Here is a 16119-nt window from a genome sequence, read left to right on the forward strand (position 1 = left end):
AAAGCGAGCTTGTCAGAGGCAGAACCATTTCATGGGCAATCTCCTCTAGCTGGGAGTGTGAGGCTGGGGAAGGAGGAGGCAGGCGTGGGTGCGAGAAAGAGCTAAGAGCCCCCGGGACAGGGGTCTGGTGACCCAACGCCGGATACCCAGCTTGGTGCCAGCAGAGCGGGACCTGCCGAAACCCATGATTCAGATGGAAAAGGAAGACACCAAAAACTAAGGTCAGTTCCGAAATCTGCCCAGTTGATATTTGTTCTTCTTAGCAGTAAGGACTTGAATGAGAATCACAAAACTCAAGGAACATATATTTTTTCTTCAGGATTTAAAAAACTTGTCTTGTACTGAAAGACTACATTCAGTGTGGGTCATGTCCAACAGCGTTAGCTAGAACTCGGTGGTAAAGGTCACCTGGCACTGGGAGGAAACGTCATCTGAGTGGGGGGCTGGTGGGCAGGCCAGAGGCCACTCCGTCACTGGTCCCCGAGCCTAAAGCCCTGTCCCCAGTTGTGTCTCCCGCCTCCGCCGTTCTGGTCAGCCGCTCGCCTCATGCTAGCGGGGGGCACACCAAACCCTGACACCCCTCCTCTCCTGCTAGGCAGCCAGCGGTACCTGGAGCAGAGTGGGGGAGAAACAAAAGGAGAGAAAAGCACAGTCACTTCTCCACGCAGTTGTCCATCCCATCTCCCTTCCTGGGGTTCCCACGGCATCTGTCACATTGAATTACGTTCGTCTGTGGCCACGGAGAGGCTGAGGACAATGTCTTATTGCACTTTGCCTTTTCAGCACTTAGCTCAATGCCCTGACCACAGAAGTCACTCACTTTTTATGTTTTCTTTTTAATTTACTAAGCTTTCGCACTAACTTCACACTCTAACTTTTTTTTTCCCTGATTATAAAAGCAATTCGTGCAGGAACAGTATGGAAACAAAAATATTACACCCACGAGCCCAACAACCAGAAAGAACCATCTATATAGCATTTTAGTTTATGTAACTATGGCTCTAAATGGCTCAAAGGATACAAAATAAATTCAGTTCCAAAGGACAAATCTGCAGCGGGTGTGTTTGAGCACTGCCCGGCATCACCACGATGCTGCTGGGTTCTTCGGCGTCCATCAAGGGACAGCAGAGAAGACAGCTTTCTGTCTTGGAATTTGGGTGTGTTTTAAAGTTGATTCATAGTTTGCCCTCCAACTGCAATCTTTCTCTCATAGATGGTGGGAAAGCTGAGGCCCAAAAAGGTTAGCTGATTTCTCACCTTACAAATTAATAAATTAAGTCCCAGAACAGCTAAGAAAATGTAAACCCAGGACTCTATGTCCACAATAGTTTTTCTAACTACTCCCCTTCCTTGACTATTAGTAAACCGAGAATGTATTTTAACCTATTCCACTAATCAGATCCTGATGGTTCAATTTTTGTCTTGAAGGCAGAGACCATGATCTGATACCTCTTTTTAAACTCCTCATGGCACCAAGAGCAAGCCACGAGGGGTGACTTGTCCACAGCAGGAAGCCTGCAGAGTTCAACCTTATCATAAAGCATCTCCCTTACACTGGGTGCTGCATGTTTATAAATGCCTCTGAACTTCACGACTGCCCTATGAGGTTGGCACTACTATTACCCCATTTTATAGATGGGAAAACTGAGGCAGAATTGAGCAAAGCTCTTCTAAAGTGACAGGCAGGATTCAAACCCAAGGCAGCCTGACTCTGGAGCTCGTGCCCCACACCACTTCCTATACCTCACACTTCCACAGGACACACAGCATGAGATTCAGGTGACAACAGTTAGTGACCGGAGTCCTCATGTGTTTACATCAACCCAGTTAGCTGCACGCTCCCTCCCCAAGAAGACAATTAAACCCCTTGTAAACAGAAAAATAACTGTGCACAGAAGAAGATCTGTCTACTTTTCTAAGTAGAATGCAAAATAGTGATACGACTTAGAATTCTATAACTCGCATCCTCCCTTTTAAACAAATACAGTTTTATCATTACATCAGCATGTATTTTCCAAGCGCTGGTTTCCCAACATTCATGACGTTCTGGCACAATAACATTCCTCCAAAGTATGTAATAAACTGGAAGACTTAAAAAAGGCAACACCAAGGCTGTCTTGCTTTGCTTCTTACTCTGAGACAATATGGAAGCCATCGCCACTGCTTAAACAGATAGTGAAATTAAATGCAAGTAATTAGTATAAAAAGATACCCAATTATACATAATCAACAAAGATTTATGGTAATTTCAAAGCAGTTACTGCTTTTGCAAGGAGCTACATTTTGTCATCTGATCTTTATGCAAAATTTAACAGAAGGGCTTCCACCAACAGGGAAAGCTCAAGTGGAAGGCAGGCTCCAGTGGGCTGTCGATTTTGCCACTAGAATCCCATACACGTTGTTGCCCACAAATGAGAAATCTCTCCAAGCCATTAAGTCAGAATGTGGCCGTTTAAAGTAAAATAGTTCTTGGCTGCCCCCCAAAGCAACAAGTTTTTTTTTTAATGATGCATCTGCCATCCGACTTGATAAACCTAGATCAAAAATCCAAACCTGCTGTTACCGTGTCCTTTGATAATTAGAAAGCAGACTGGTCATTTGGTTTTTTTTCCAGCCTGAAGGCAACTCAAGGCTCACAAGACAAACACGTTTCTTCTTATGCTCTTAACGAAAAAAACAGAACAAAACAAAACAGGGCTTCCCTGGTGGCGCAGCGGTTGAGAGTCCGCCTGCCGATGCAGGGGACACGGGTTTGTGCCTTGGTCTGGGAAGGTCCCACATGCCGCGGAGCGGCTGGGCCCACGAGCCATGGCCGCTGAGGCCCGCATACCGCAAAAAAAAAAATAATAAAACAATAGTGTACTTCTCTGTACGTATACTGTATTTCACCATAAAAAACCTTCCTCTAACCTATAAAAGTGGGGGGAAGGGGTGCCTACTCAAGTTTACTGCCCTCACTGACCCCCCTGGAAGAAAGACAAACTGGAAAACATTAAAACGAGCAAGATGTGAAAAGGGTTTTTTGCTTTTTTTTTTTTTTTTTTGAAAGCTTCTAAGTGCAGGCTATTATTGCATATGCCCGACTGGAGATTAAGCGTGACTGTCAGGCCGGCTGTGACACCCAGATGGTGATTTCACTTGTCCCGTCTTCGACAGCCTTTTGCTTTACTGACAGAATGGTCACACTACTTGAACGCTTAAGTGTGTCAGCATCTCTGGGGCTCATCAGAATCCCGCCCCCCGCCCCAACTTCAGGAGCAAGGCTGAGAGCTTGTATTTACTGAGCATCCACTACTGTGCTGCTAACGGTAAACCCCACTTCCTGCAGACCCGTGAGACAGGGCCTCCCCCCCCAGCACACAGACTCGCAAACTAAAGCTCGGGGGATTTACTAAGTCACTTTCCCAATATATGAACTGGTAGACGACGGGCATGGGATTCCAACCCAAGTCTGTCTCGAAACCAAAGCTGTGCCCTTGGCCTCCTCACTTTAGTAAACCCTGCAAACAGAGAAAGAACACGCACATCCTCCCAGGGGGCGGGACTATACAAGCCTCCGGTCTCTCATTTTAACGTTGAAAAGTCCTTTAAACATTCTGGTCTATAATATTGAATATAAAAATGTTTTAAACTGCTAACCAATGAGACTACTTACCCTCTTACCCCTTCCTCAGCCAAAATCTTGGGTACAACTGATAACCCTGTCACCCTGGCCCCCTGCTGCACACACTGGATCCACACAGGCATGCCGCCCACTCTGCAGCGCCCACGGCTCCCCGGGATGCCTGAATCTAGGCTCAGCGGCCCCTGGCTACGAGGGCTCCAGGAGAAGACCAAGCCTCGGCTTGAAGTGACCTGGGAAAGTCCCTCGTTGGCTCACATCTCTCCATCAGACTGAGAGGGAAACCTTACCCCTCACGGAGTTTTTATCAGGATGCTGACAAACACAGACAATAAGATGATTATCAAACGAGAGGGGGAAGAAACACTTACAAAAACTGAGGCGTGGATAGAAAATTCCTTCCTCCCAAGTCCATTGGGTATCTGAACATGAGGAAGAAATAAAGATGTCCAACAAGATTTCCAATTAGCTCATTGATGACCCTGCAAACAGAAAGCCAAATGAGTTTAAAGACATTCAAGCAGTAAAGTGAGACACAGCAAGTTTTAACTAATAGCAGAGGGAAGAGATCCCTCGTGGCAGCCTATTTCTGCTCGCTGGGAGTCTGTGACAGCTCGACAGTGAGCCCTTTTATAAAGTCTGAGAGGCACACGCATTCTGAATGAGAAGCAAAATCCGTCCTGCTGGACCAATGGGGCCTGTGCTCTTCAAGGCCAGCTGCCCCTCTGACATCTCTTTCAAGCCCCTGCCCGTCCTCAACATATTGTTTTTGCTACTTCCTGCCTCAGGAGTTGAGGCAAGCTGCAAAGCAAGCTTCTGAACGCTTTCAGTCACGAATACCATATTTGCAAAACGTGGGTAAAACTGAAGGCTGGCAAGAGAGAAACATGGGAGTGAGGAAAGGAGGGATGAAAAACGTCCACTGCCCCGTTCCTGGAACCATGGATCACGTCTCCCTCACCTCTTGGGTCCCTGACTGTAAGACATCACAGAGATCACTCTGGAAAGCTGACCCTCAGCCTGTAATCCTGACACAAACACTGCCCTTCCTCACTTTTCCCATGGCTGACACAGAGGCCACTTCAAGGTTTTACCGATAGATTCTTACTGTTACATATCCTTCTCTGCCTCCACCTGCAACATGATTCCTCTTAAGGACAAATCACCATCTACAAGTGCTCCCAGATTCTGCCCTTCTGGGCGGCAGGGCAGTTTTACCAAGCCCCAGACTTGCTCTACTCTAAACAGAATCTGTGTACTCGATTCATTCCCTGCTCCCTGTGGATATGCAGCAGAAGTTAGGACCATATAGAGCAAAGACGTCATCGCATTAAGAACCAGCACTATCAAAATCTGTTTAAAAACGTTAAAAACATTTCGCGGTGTAAGAAACAGGAGTTCTTAGAATAACTGCATCTTGAAATCCTCCTTCCAAAATTCTGACTGGATGCATTCAAGATTTTCCTAAGTCTCAGGTCTAATTCCAGACTAGAAATTTGACCCTGTTTGGCCCAAACTTCTATACTTTTGAACCACTGACAAAACTTCCCATCTGAGAATCTGTACATTTCTGTGACTGGTGGGCAGTTTCCAAGGCATTCTGGAAATGCCTTAAGAATTAAAAAAACAGGAATTTTACACACAGAGTCGGCTTGGATAAAATTAGGTCTATATTTGCTCAATCTGGACAGTGAATCCAGAAATAAATATCTATTCAAAAACACATATATGGAAGCATACTATAACAACAAACAACAACAATAATAAAAAAAACATTCAGTGCTAAATGTGCTTAAAGCCCTGCAATTTTAATCAATTACATCCAAACGAAACTATTTCAAAAGCATAAGGTACCAAGGTATCAACGTTGAGATTCTTTGAAGTGTTTAGAGAAGGAAGATAAAGAATAATGGAAGTCTTCCAAGGGTTAGTTTGCAATTAAATAAATCTAATATCACTTACGAGCCTCCGATGATATAGTTGAATCCAAGGATAACCCAAGGTAAATAACAGGCCTAGGAAAGAATATACACAAACATGAATATACCTACAGAGGATACAGCTGCTAGGGGGCTGAAATGGGGAAGGTTCTATTGAGCAGGGCTTTTATAACACACCATTGTAAAGCAATTATACTGCAATAAAGATGTTTAAAAATAAATAAATAAATCCTTTGGAAAGTCGCTGCAAAAGTTCCTTTTATCAATCTAGCATCATTCCCACTGTTTCAAGCCTTCTTTTATTTATTTATTTATTTATTTATTTATTATTTATTTATGGCTGCGTTGGGTCTTCGTACTTTTTCTAGTTGCGGCGAGCGGAGGCCACTCTTCGCAGCGGTGTGAGGGCTTCTCATTGTCGTGGCTTCTTTTGCTGCGGAGCATGGGCTCTAGGCATATGGGCTTCAGTAGTTGTGGCATGCGGGCTCAGTAGTTCTGGCTCGCAGGCTCTAGAGCACAGGCTCAGTAGTTGTTGCGCTCGGGCTTAGTTGCTCTGCAGCATGTGGGATCTTCCCGGACCAGGGCTCAAACCCGTGCCCCTGCACTGGCAGGCAGACTCCCAACCACTGCGCCACCAGAGAGGTCCCTAGCATTCATACTTATTCATATATTAGCAATTGGAGACAGAGTACTTTGCCCATAGTTTTCAGATCCAATACATAACCTGCTGAATTATAACAAATAGCTTTAGAAAGAAGATGAGTGTCTGGGACTTCCCTGGTGGCACAGTGGTTAAGACTCCGTGCTCCCAATGCAGGGGGCCCAGGTTTGATCTCTGGTCAGGGAACTAGATCCCACATGCATGCCACAACTAAGAAGCCCACATGCCACAACTAAGGAGCCCACCTGCTGCAACTAAGACCTGGTGCAAGCAAATAAATAAATACATACTAAAAAAAAAAAAAAAAAGAAAGCAGATGAGTGTCCTATGGATGCTAATAAAAACATGGTCCATAATAGAGTCACATTAAGACTCCTGCCAGCAAATTGTTACCAATCAGCTATAAAACACCCCATCTTTTTAGGTTCTCCTTTTACATATTTCACAGAATTACTTTGAATCTTTATCACATTACACATTGATCTCTTGAACTAACACTCTCCCAAGTAAGACAGCTCTCCAGATGAATTCAACATCTGAGCCCCTGCAAAAAAAAAAATTAGCCAACAGAACCCTCCATTAAGTAGGGTTGGGAGACCAGAAGGGGGAGCTCTCACGCCCTGTTTCAACCAAGAGGAAGAAGACAGACTTCTTTCCCTGCAAGGACTCAGCCAATGAAAAGCTTTGTTTACCACACCTCTTGACTTCCTTTTCCTCTTTATATAAAAGCGCTCTCCTTCCCTTTGCATGTAGGGACTTGCTCGTGGCTCACCATGGTTGCAGACCCCGAAATGCAGTTCTCTACTGATCCCAAGTAAACCCATCTTTGCTGCCGAAGTATCTGGCAGCCTATTTACTTGAGGTCAACACCCTTACCAGTTTCAAGACATCATACTAAGAGCTAAGGGCGTTGCAAAAAACATCGCCAACTGGTAAAGAAAGGGTTACACATCAATAACTTGAAGGCAGAATGTGGTGAGTACTACAAGAACACAAAGTATTGCAGAAGCCCAAAGGCAAGACCAATTCCTGGGAGGAGAGGCAGGAAATGTGTTTCGGCCCCCACTCAAATTAAGAATGGGCAGGATTTACATGAGAAAGAAAATAAAACAGGTGGAAAGTTGTGAGAAGGCACAAAGGGAAGCGTTTGGGGGGGGAAACCAATCTGTTTCAGCTTAAGTGTAAAATACATAACAGGCAATGATAAGAACAGACTAAAAGAGAGGGTTCCACATGAGTGTCCTTCCTCCCCTCCCCCTACCACACACACATACATGAGATCACTCAGGACACATGCCTAAAGGGCCTGAGCTCCAGAGGGAGTGAGAATAACAGTCAGCAAAGGCCTCAGGGTTGGCTAAAGAAATCCAGGGGGGCTGAGGAGGGGAGAAGGGGCTTGCCTACGGTTTACTGCTCTGCAGTGACCTCTTCTGCATGTGTCAGAAAGTACATCTCTGTGCTGAAGAGAGGGATTTCTGCAAAGACAAATGAAAAGGAAATTTTCCCAGCTAGGTTAGAGTACCTTAAATCGTGTTCCAAACCAAAATGATACAATCATGTCTCTGTTCAACTGGGCCCAGACATAAAGTACTGACATGATCAGAGGAATCATCAGCAACTGCAAAAGAAACGAACATGTAAAGGCTCCAGAGGCACTTAAAACAGAGGCTTAGCATAAACCTACCTTTTTCTGCTTTTTAACCTCTCCCCTCCAAATAAATTCTCCCATGGTTATTCAAAAAGCAGAAAGAAATTCAACTCATCAGAATTACTTAATCATGCAATGTATGCTTTAAAATCCTCTAATAAAATACAACACAATTATAGTATTTGGGATGGATTCAGAAGTATCAGGGTCAAGCTCTGTTACTTGGAGAAAGTATATGATGCAGTAACGCTTTACTTACCATGTATTCTCAGTTTTTTAAAAATACATATCCACACACATGCACAGAAAACACTGGATAAACCATCGTTCTCAACGTTCACACATAATACAGAAGCCAGAAATGAGCAAGGACAGTAATGATTTAGGTAACTCACATAAGAGCTTCAAAATACCATATAATTAACCACGCAGTTAATGCAATTTAAACTTCTGTCAAAGGTCATTAACAGTAAATCTGAAACACATGAAAGGCCAAATAGTTTCAAGGGACACTTACCTGCATATCCATTGCTAAGCCAGTAATCTTGGTTGGTAAAGTTAAAGATCAGACACAAATAAAGCATTCTACACCTAATAAAAGTTCATTTCATTCCAGTTTTCTGAAGGAAAACACTTTTCTATAGTTCAGGTTGCTTAAAACACCCCGGAACACAAAGGTATCTAATAATCTTCACCGTGAACACGCTATTAAACTATCCAATGACGAGGAAATAGTAGAAATTAACTGCTTTGGCACATGACTCAGTTTGGTTGCCTGTGTCCTCCATGCCCTGCCGCTGTATTTTAGCATCTCTCCTTCAATTAGGAGATGGAGGGGCATGTGAAACATGCCTCTGAAACAAATAATGCGTCTGCTCACATTCAGGGCTCCACAGCACAGGTGAAGTCCAAAACAATCTTTTTATCTTCCCTTAAAGGAGGGAAAGGGCATCCAGAGTGCCACAATTTTCTGGCTCTTGGCCAAGTTTCAATGGACAGTAAACCCCAAAGCCATTCTGAGCTCACCAACTGTGCACAGGACTTGAGCCACCAAGCCCCTTCTGCTGCTCTCACTATCTGTAAAGGTCTGCAGCCGGAAGGCTGCTGACAGCTGTGGTTGACACAGAGCAAACAGAGAGGCATGCTGTGTCCTTTCCCAGAGCCAGGCACTTAGAGGGACTGAATTACCATTTAGGACCTCGAGACAAAGACAGCACTAAAGTCAGAAAGGATGCTGCTTGTAAATTAATTTTCTGATAAGGACCACAGCTTTCAAAAGCTATCTCACGGCATGGAATCTCTCTGAGCTGCAGTCAACAAGCTGCCACACACCAGAACACAGAGAACTGGGAACAAGAAGAGGGAACAGTAATAAAACTCAACCAAATGTGGAAAAACCCCACAAAGGCAATGGTAGGGGAATGCATCACTCCACGGCTATGTGATTTACTACCGCTTTTGACAAGAACTTTCATGATTCTTAACTATTAACTATAGTAAACAAAGATGCAAATACTATCATTTAAAATGTTATGCAGATTACTGCCCATTTCCCCAAACCTGAAAAAAAAACTGGTTATTTCCAGACGGAAGGATACCACGATGCAAATCCAGTTAAAGAGGAGCATGAATAAATAGTCTGCTGGCCTCCCATCAAAAGCTCCTGGAAACAAAAATAAGCCAAATGTCATGGTTCAGAATTTCGGAACAAAGAAACTTCTACGTTGAGAAATACTTCAAAAAATTGTAGAGAAAACATAAAATGAGAATATTTTAAAACCACTCTTCGAAAGTAAAAGAAAATTTTTTTAATATATAAAACCGTGTCCATAATTAAGCCCTAAAGTAAAGTTGCCTGGGTATCAAGGCTAATAATCTGTGTTCCCCTAACTGAATTCCAGTCTGTAAAATGTTCTGTTCAACTAGCACGAACCAAAAGAAACCCAAAGGGAGGACAGTCAGGTCCACAGCTACTGAGACCCCATCTGCTGAAGCCCCTCACAGCCTGCTGGCCTTTCCTTCATGGCTCTCATCATGAGATGGAGACCTATTCGTGATTACCTGGTTAATCCCTTCTCCCTCCACTAGACCATAAGCTCCGTCAGGGGAGGAACCATGTCCGTTCTGCCTACCACTGTGGCTCCTCCACACAACTAGGCTGGGAAGCACTTACTGTTGTTATGACTGGAGACACGCGCACACACACACGCACGTGCACACACACACGCACGCGCACTACCACACAGTCCGGCACTGGGCTTACCAAGAGGATTCAGTCTCCGTCTTCCAGGACCTCACATTCTAGCAAAGGAAAACAATGGTGGGGGAGTAGGGGGCAGCCACACCTTTCCATGGCCCTGACTCTTCCTACCATGTCTGTGAGGGACAATGGAAAGACCTACACCCTCTTTTTGCAGATGAGGATGTACAGTTACATGACCAAAGTCACATGGCTTTTAGACGCAGAGTGAAGTCTAATTACTAGTTTAGTGTTCTTTCTGCAACGCCACATACTGGGCTTTGTCTTATTACTGGGCAGAACAATCAACATTGGCCCAGCTCTCCCTTCTAAGGATGATCCTCATGCCTCCAGCAGCAAGACTAGGAGAGGGGCGGAGAAAAGGACAAATGACTGTAAGTTCCCTCTATCTCAAGCGGTTACTTCCCCCGCTCCACACCCCATCACAATTACATGATATATATAGTCCATTTAAAAAAAATAATCCTGGGCTTCCCTGGTGGCGCAGTGGTTGAGAGTCCGCCTGCCGATGCAGGGGACGTGGGTTCGTGCCTGGTCCGGGAAGACCCCACATGCCGCGGAGCGGCTGGGCCCGTGAACCGTGGCCGCTGAGCCTGCACGTCCGGAGCCTGTGCTCCGCAACGGGAGAGGCCACAACAGTGACAGGCCCGCATGGGGGGGTGGGGGGGAGACTGGCTATGGGATAACTGTTAAAGATGAGTGATGATTAAAAGGGGCTCATACTGACACATGCTACAACATGATGAACCTCAAAAATATTATGCTAAGTGAAAGAAGCCAGTCACAGAAGGACACATAAGATGTCCCAAATGGGCAAATCCATACACAAAGTAGATGAGTGGTTGCCAGAGGCTGGGAGGAGGGGGAGGGAGAATGGAGACTGCTGGCTTGGGTTTTTTGGGGGGTGATGAAAATGTCTGGAATCAGTGGTGATGGCTGCACAACTTTGTGAAGATACTAAAGACCACTGGGTTGTACACTTTAAAATGGTTAAAATGAGGAACTTTATGTTAGGTGAGTTTTCTCTAAAATGAAAAGGAAAAAAAATAAAGAGGTTCATTAACCTTTCTCTCTACTTTTGTATATGTTTGAAAATGCCCCATAATATAATTTTTAACGAGTGCTCACGGATCATCCACATTTAATCTAGAGTTTACTACTGATATAAAAAAAAAATTCCTCCCACAGCTTAACCCTCAATTAAATCATATCAGAGGGGTAGAATGCTAAGCAAGATTGGCAAGGGAGAATGAATATCATATATTCTGGTAGATTTAAGGATCCAATCCCTGATATGGTGGTCAGAGTCCTGGTTGTCAGTTTCACCTCAGCCAAGTCACTTTACTTGCTTGAATCTCCTGTTCTTCCTTTATAAAACTAAGGGAATGGGCTAGGTCCCTTCCAGAAGTAATAGTCTATTACCCAAAACTTTGTATTAACACGGTGATTTCCCTCTTCTTAAAAAGCAACTAACAGCAAATGCCAATTTAAGGAAAAATGATATTTGACACCAAATGTCCAACCTTCTGTATCCCTGCAGTTGTGAGACTGATTCACAATTCTCAAGCATATGAGCACTGACTTAGATTTAAGGGTAGCTCAGAGTTTTCTATCCTGAGCTAACAGCCATCAGGTTTCTAGTCTCTGAAGTCAGACAACATTTTCAAAATCATTTAGGCTTTGCCAAATTATATTTTGACACAGCAGTCTATCGAGTTATTGCTTCTCAGTATAAGTAACTCAGAAAAGCATATAAGGTACTGTAGAAAATAAATAACAATTCAGTAAGAAAGTTTTAAGAAAAGAATTTTATAGCTTATCCATATAGGTAGTCATATCTGAAAAACTACCATGCTACTAAAATCCTGGCTATGTATTTTTTAAAAGTTGAGTGCTTCATATTGAGTATAAATGCTCTAACACAGTGAATAATAATTAAAAAAAAAAAAAAGAGGGACTCCCCTGGTGGCACAGTGGTTAAGAATCCGCCTGCTAATGCAAGGGACACAGGTTCGATCCCTCGTCCAGGAAGATCCCACATGCCACAGAGCAACTAAGCCTGTGCACCACAACCACTGAGCCTGTGCTCTAGAGCCCAGGAGACACAACTACTGATCCTGTGTGCCACAACTACTGAGGTCCATGCACCTAGAGCCCGTGCTCCGCAACAAGAGAAGCCGCCACAATGAGAAGCCCGCACACCTCAACAAAGAGTAGCCCCCTCTCACCGCGACTAGAGAAAGCCCACGCGCAGCAACGAAGACCCAACGCAAACAAAACTAAATAAATAAATAAATTTATTTATTTAAAAAATTTTTTTAAAGTTACATGTTTCAATTACAGAGACTAAGTCTAGGCTTTTACTTGCATAAAGTAGTGTTTTTCAACCCCAATTTAGGAGATATACACTTCAGCCCAATTGTGCTTTAAAAAACAGGGACTGCTGTGTGACAAATGAGGGAGACGTCACATGAAGTGAGAGGCACACACAGGAGATGGACAAGATGTGTAAACCTCTGCTCTTGTACTTTTTTCACCTATAAAATGGTGACACTGCTGCTTACATCTCATCATGATGCTGTGAGGATTGCAAAACGAATAATCTAAGCGCCTAGTAGACTCCTGGCACAGTCACTACTTACTACGCATTTACACCATTATGTAATTTCTTTATATATGCCATCTGCCCTCAAAATTCCTCCAATAAGTAAATACATGGTTTAGTAAATTAGACAGAAACAATATTTAAAACAACCACAGATAACATACCTGTTTCGAGTCGTGTAGAGTACTGATATAAGAAATATAAATTGACCAAATAAAGAAATCCAGTTCCCGGACCCACAGGGAAATAAAAGGTGGCAGTAACCGGCCTCCAAATCTGTCCAGATCAAAATAAACACGGCTGTTAGTTTCTCTAAGCTGGGTGTTTTGTTTTTTTTTCTTTTAACTAAACAAAATTAACCCTTGAAAAACATTCTCCTCAGTGATGAGAGCTACCAAATGGACATCACCAATATAATTCAAGAAAACTGAAGAAAAGTTCATATTAGCTACAATGACTTCAATGTGCAAGTCAATGGAATGAGATGGCATCATAAAATAAACAATAAATATTTCTAAACAAGTTGAAAAAAATCAATACTAAAGACATATATGGTTAATCATGACTGGGATCAGGCTTATAGTTATGCCTATCAAAAACAAATTACGGTATAACTGAATCACTTTGCTGTGCACCTGAAACATTGTAAATCAACTACAGTGGAAAAAAAAAAAGAGAAAAAGAAAAAGGATTTATAAAGATAATTTCCAACAGTATAGTAATTATCTCTATTTAGGAAAAGAATACACTGGGATGACAAACCTTGTCAAAATAATGTCATATTCAAAAGGTAGAAGTAAAATAGGAACTTTCCATTCAAATCAATGTGCTATTTAGGCAATATGGATACATAACTTAAAAATATTACCTTCCCCCCAAAAAACTACAGAAAGGTCTACAGTGAGAAGTAAGCCCCCCTCCTGACCCTCAGTCTCCCAGCTCCTTTTCCAGCAAGAACGGATCCATTTATTGTACTTCTTTCGAGAAACAATCATTTCTATTACTATTATCGCTCCCTTTTCATCCTAACTTACCTTGCACTGTTCTATACCTTGTTTCACTCCCTTGAAAAAATATTTTTATAGGCTTCATAATATTCCTTCTGTGTGGATGTCCAAACGTCACTGAAACTATTACAATGCTACAACGAATATTCTTGAATATCCTCTTTATACATGTACATATAGGATAAATTCCTGTGAGTCAACCTGCTAGATCAAACATTTGCATTTAATTTCAGCAGATATTGCCAAATGCCCACAAAAACATTGAACCAATTTATACTTCCTCCTAAAATGGAGATTAATGTCTGTCTTCTCTCCACAGCTTCACCATTTAGTGTATTTCACAGTCACCAATCACGTTTCTAAAACTTTAGCATTTTCTTTCTTCATTTTTCTACTCAATTTGCATTTCTTTACACATTATGGAAATTGCCCTTTCCCATTGCTGCAATTATTTTCTGGTCTGTCATTCGTCTTATGCTTTTGTGGTATTTTTGCCATATAAAATGAAATGTAAAAGTTTAATTTTCATATAGGCGAATGTACCCATCATGTATCACGTTTACAAGCACTTCTCCCCTCCAAGAATACAACAGTGCTCCCAGTTGTACTGCGGTTTATGTAAGAAGTGAGAAACAGAGTCAACTTATTTTTCTAGACGGTCACTAGTTTTCCCAATACTATTTACAGAGTGACCCATCTTCTCTCCATTGATTTGAAAAACTACTTTCATCATATATAGATTCCCTTTTATAGGAAAGTCTACTTTTAGACTATTCTGTTTGGAATCGAATGCCAATACCAATACCAAGCTAGTTTAATTTCTAGTTTTATAATGTATTTTCTTATCTGGCAAAGTTATATAATTAAATAATCCCCCTCCTGTTTTTCTTCCACATATGTCACAATCTTCTTGGCTAGTCTCCATATTACTTTTCTAAATGAACGAGAACCAACACCTTTCTTATTTCAATGTGATAAAGACAGTTTCCAGCCAGAAAGAAGTCTTTCATACCTTTCTATTGAGCTTTCGATTTCTATCTTTTTTACACCTAACCACCAAAGCTGAATTATCTAATTGTTTGTGATATTTGAAAACTCAGCCTCTTGCACTTTCCAAGTATACAACTCTGGCTGTAAATAAAATTTTGTATCTTTTTCTTGCCTAATTTACTGGCTAAAACCTCCAGAATAATGTTAAGTTATAGAGGTTGAAGAAGATGGCCTTCCCAGACTTGGAAATGCCAACATGATGCTGGCTTTTGTCTTGAGAGCTGTGTGTCTTATCGCATGAGTGTGAAAGATATGGTCCCTACATCAAGGAGGTCTCGATAATGGGGAGTCTGTCCAAAGAAGCAAGAGTAGGCACAGGAAGGGGAACTTTTGGTCTTGGAAAAATGAGTACAAAGTCCCAAAGAACTGCAAGAGCACAATAATGAATGGGTATTGCTAACGATTTGGGTGTGGCTAGAATGGAGGGCATTAGTTGTGGGGCTGGCCAGGCACAGCTGGCAAGTCAGGTTCTCCAAGTATAGAACTGTAACCCTCAGAGCTTAATTCCCTGTGGAGGAGAAAGCACTTCACATACCCCAAAAGTCACTTCCAACAACCTTGAACTAAACCAGTAAAACAAAATAGGTTAAAATTCATTTTGGTTTATTCACAATTTTATCTCAGAAACAGTTGAGTCTGATGGAAAGAGCAGCGGAAAGGACTTGAGAAGACAAAAGATTTCAGTAGGGGCTTGCAAGTCAGCAGTCCTGAGTCTCAATTTCCATTTGTAAAAGAGGAGTGGCATACTAATACTTGCTCCATTTTGGTTAATAGTTTAAAACCAAAAAAGTGTACTGTTATGCTCACTTACATGTCCTAACTCAGGGGGTAGATTGTATAGATGAGGAAGCAGAATGAGAAAAGGACAAATAATAGCCAGTAAGTGGCTGAGCTAGAATTTTGTCCCAGACAGCCTGACTCCAGAGTTTATAATACTAATAAGCCCCTATTTTTACAATGCCTCTCACAAGTGACATCATTACTATGAGATACAATTAAAATCAGTAAAAATTTTTAGTACTACTATACTACTTGTATAATCCTGAAATGAACTGAGCATAAGCTCACAAATTCACTCTCCCCGCTTAAAAAAAAAGCATTGGGAGTAAAAGACCAGAAGCAAGCAAGCTGTGGCCTTGGCTCGGGGCCTTGGAAGAGTCTGGACCTTTGAGTTTGCATCTTCATCTACCCAGTAACATCTGTCCTTTGACTCCCGCCTTCCTCATCTCACAGATTTTGTAAAAGGTTGGAATTAAGAAAGCAGATTAAGGGCTTCCCTGGTGGCGCAGTGCTTGAGAGTCCGCCTGCCGATGCAGGAGACGCGGG

At 42.5% G+C, this 16119-nt stretch overlaps 1 protein-coding gene across 2 annotated transcripts in view; it reads right to left on the minus strand.

Moving 5' to 3' along the window:
• Positions 1-230: 230 nt before the first annotated feature.
• The window catches only part of DERL1 (derlin 1), a 23022-nt gene continuing 7133 nt past the window's right edge, over positions 231-16119 (minus strand). The window contains exons 2-8 of one of the 2 annotated variants that reach the window (XM_007456031.1): positions 12901-13012; positions 9470-9534; positions 8389-8415; positions 7746-7841; positions 5585-5637; positions 3994-4104; positions 231-609 (exon numbers count right to left, since the gene is read on the minus strand). In XM_007456031.1, the coding sequence (XP_007456093.1) occupies positions 471-609; positions 3994-4104; positions 5585-5637; positions 7746-7841; positions 8389-8415; positions 9470-9534; positions 12901-13012 (603 nt within the window). In that variant the 3' untranslated portion in view covers positions 231-470. The remainder of the gene's footprint in view (positions 610-3993; positions 4105-5584; positions 5638-7745; positions 7842-8388; positions 8416-9469; positions 9535-12900; positions 13013-16119) is intronic. The other variant, XM_007456032.1, reaches the window with a different exon arrangement.

This window comes from Lipotes vexillifer, unplaced genomic scaffold (genome assembly GCF_000442215.2).
Source record: "Lipotes vexillifer unplaced genomic scaffold, Lipotes_vexillifer_v1.1 scaffold84, whole genome shotgun sequence".
NCBI classification, from domain to species: domain Eukaryota; kingdom Metazoa; phylum Chordata; class Mammalia; order Artiodactyla; family Lipotidae; genus Lipotes; species Lipotes vexillifer.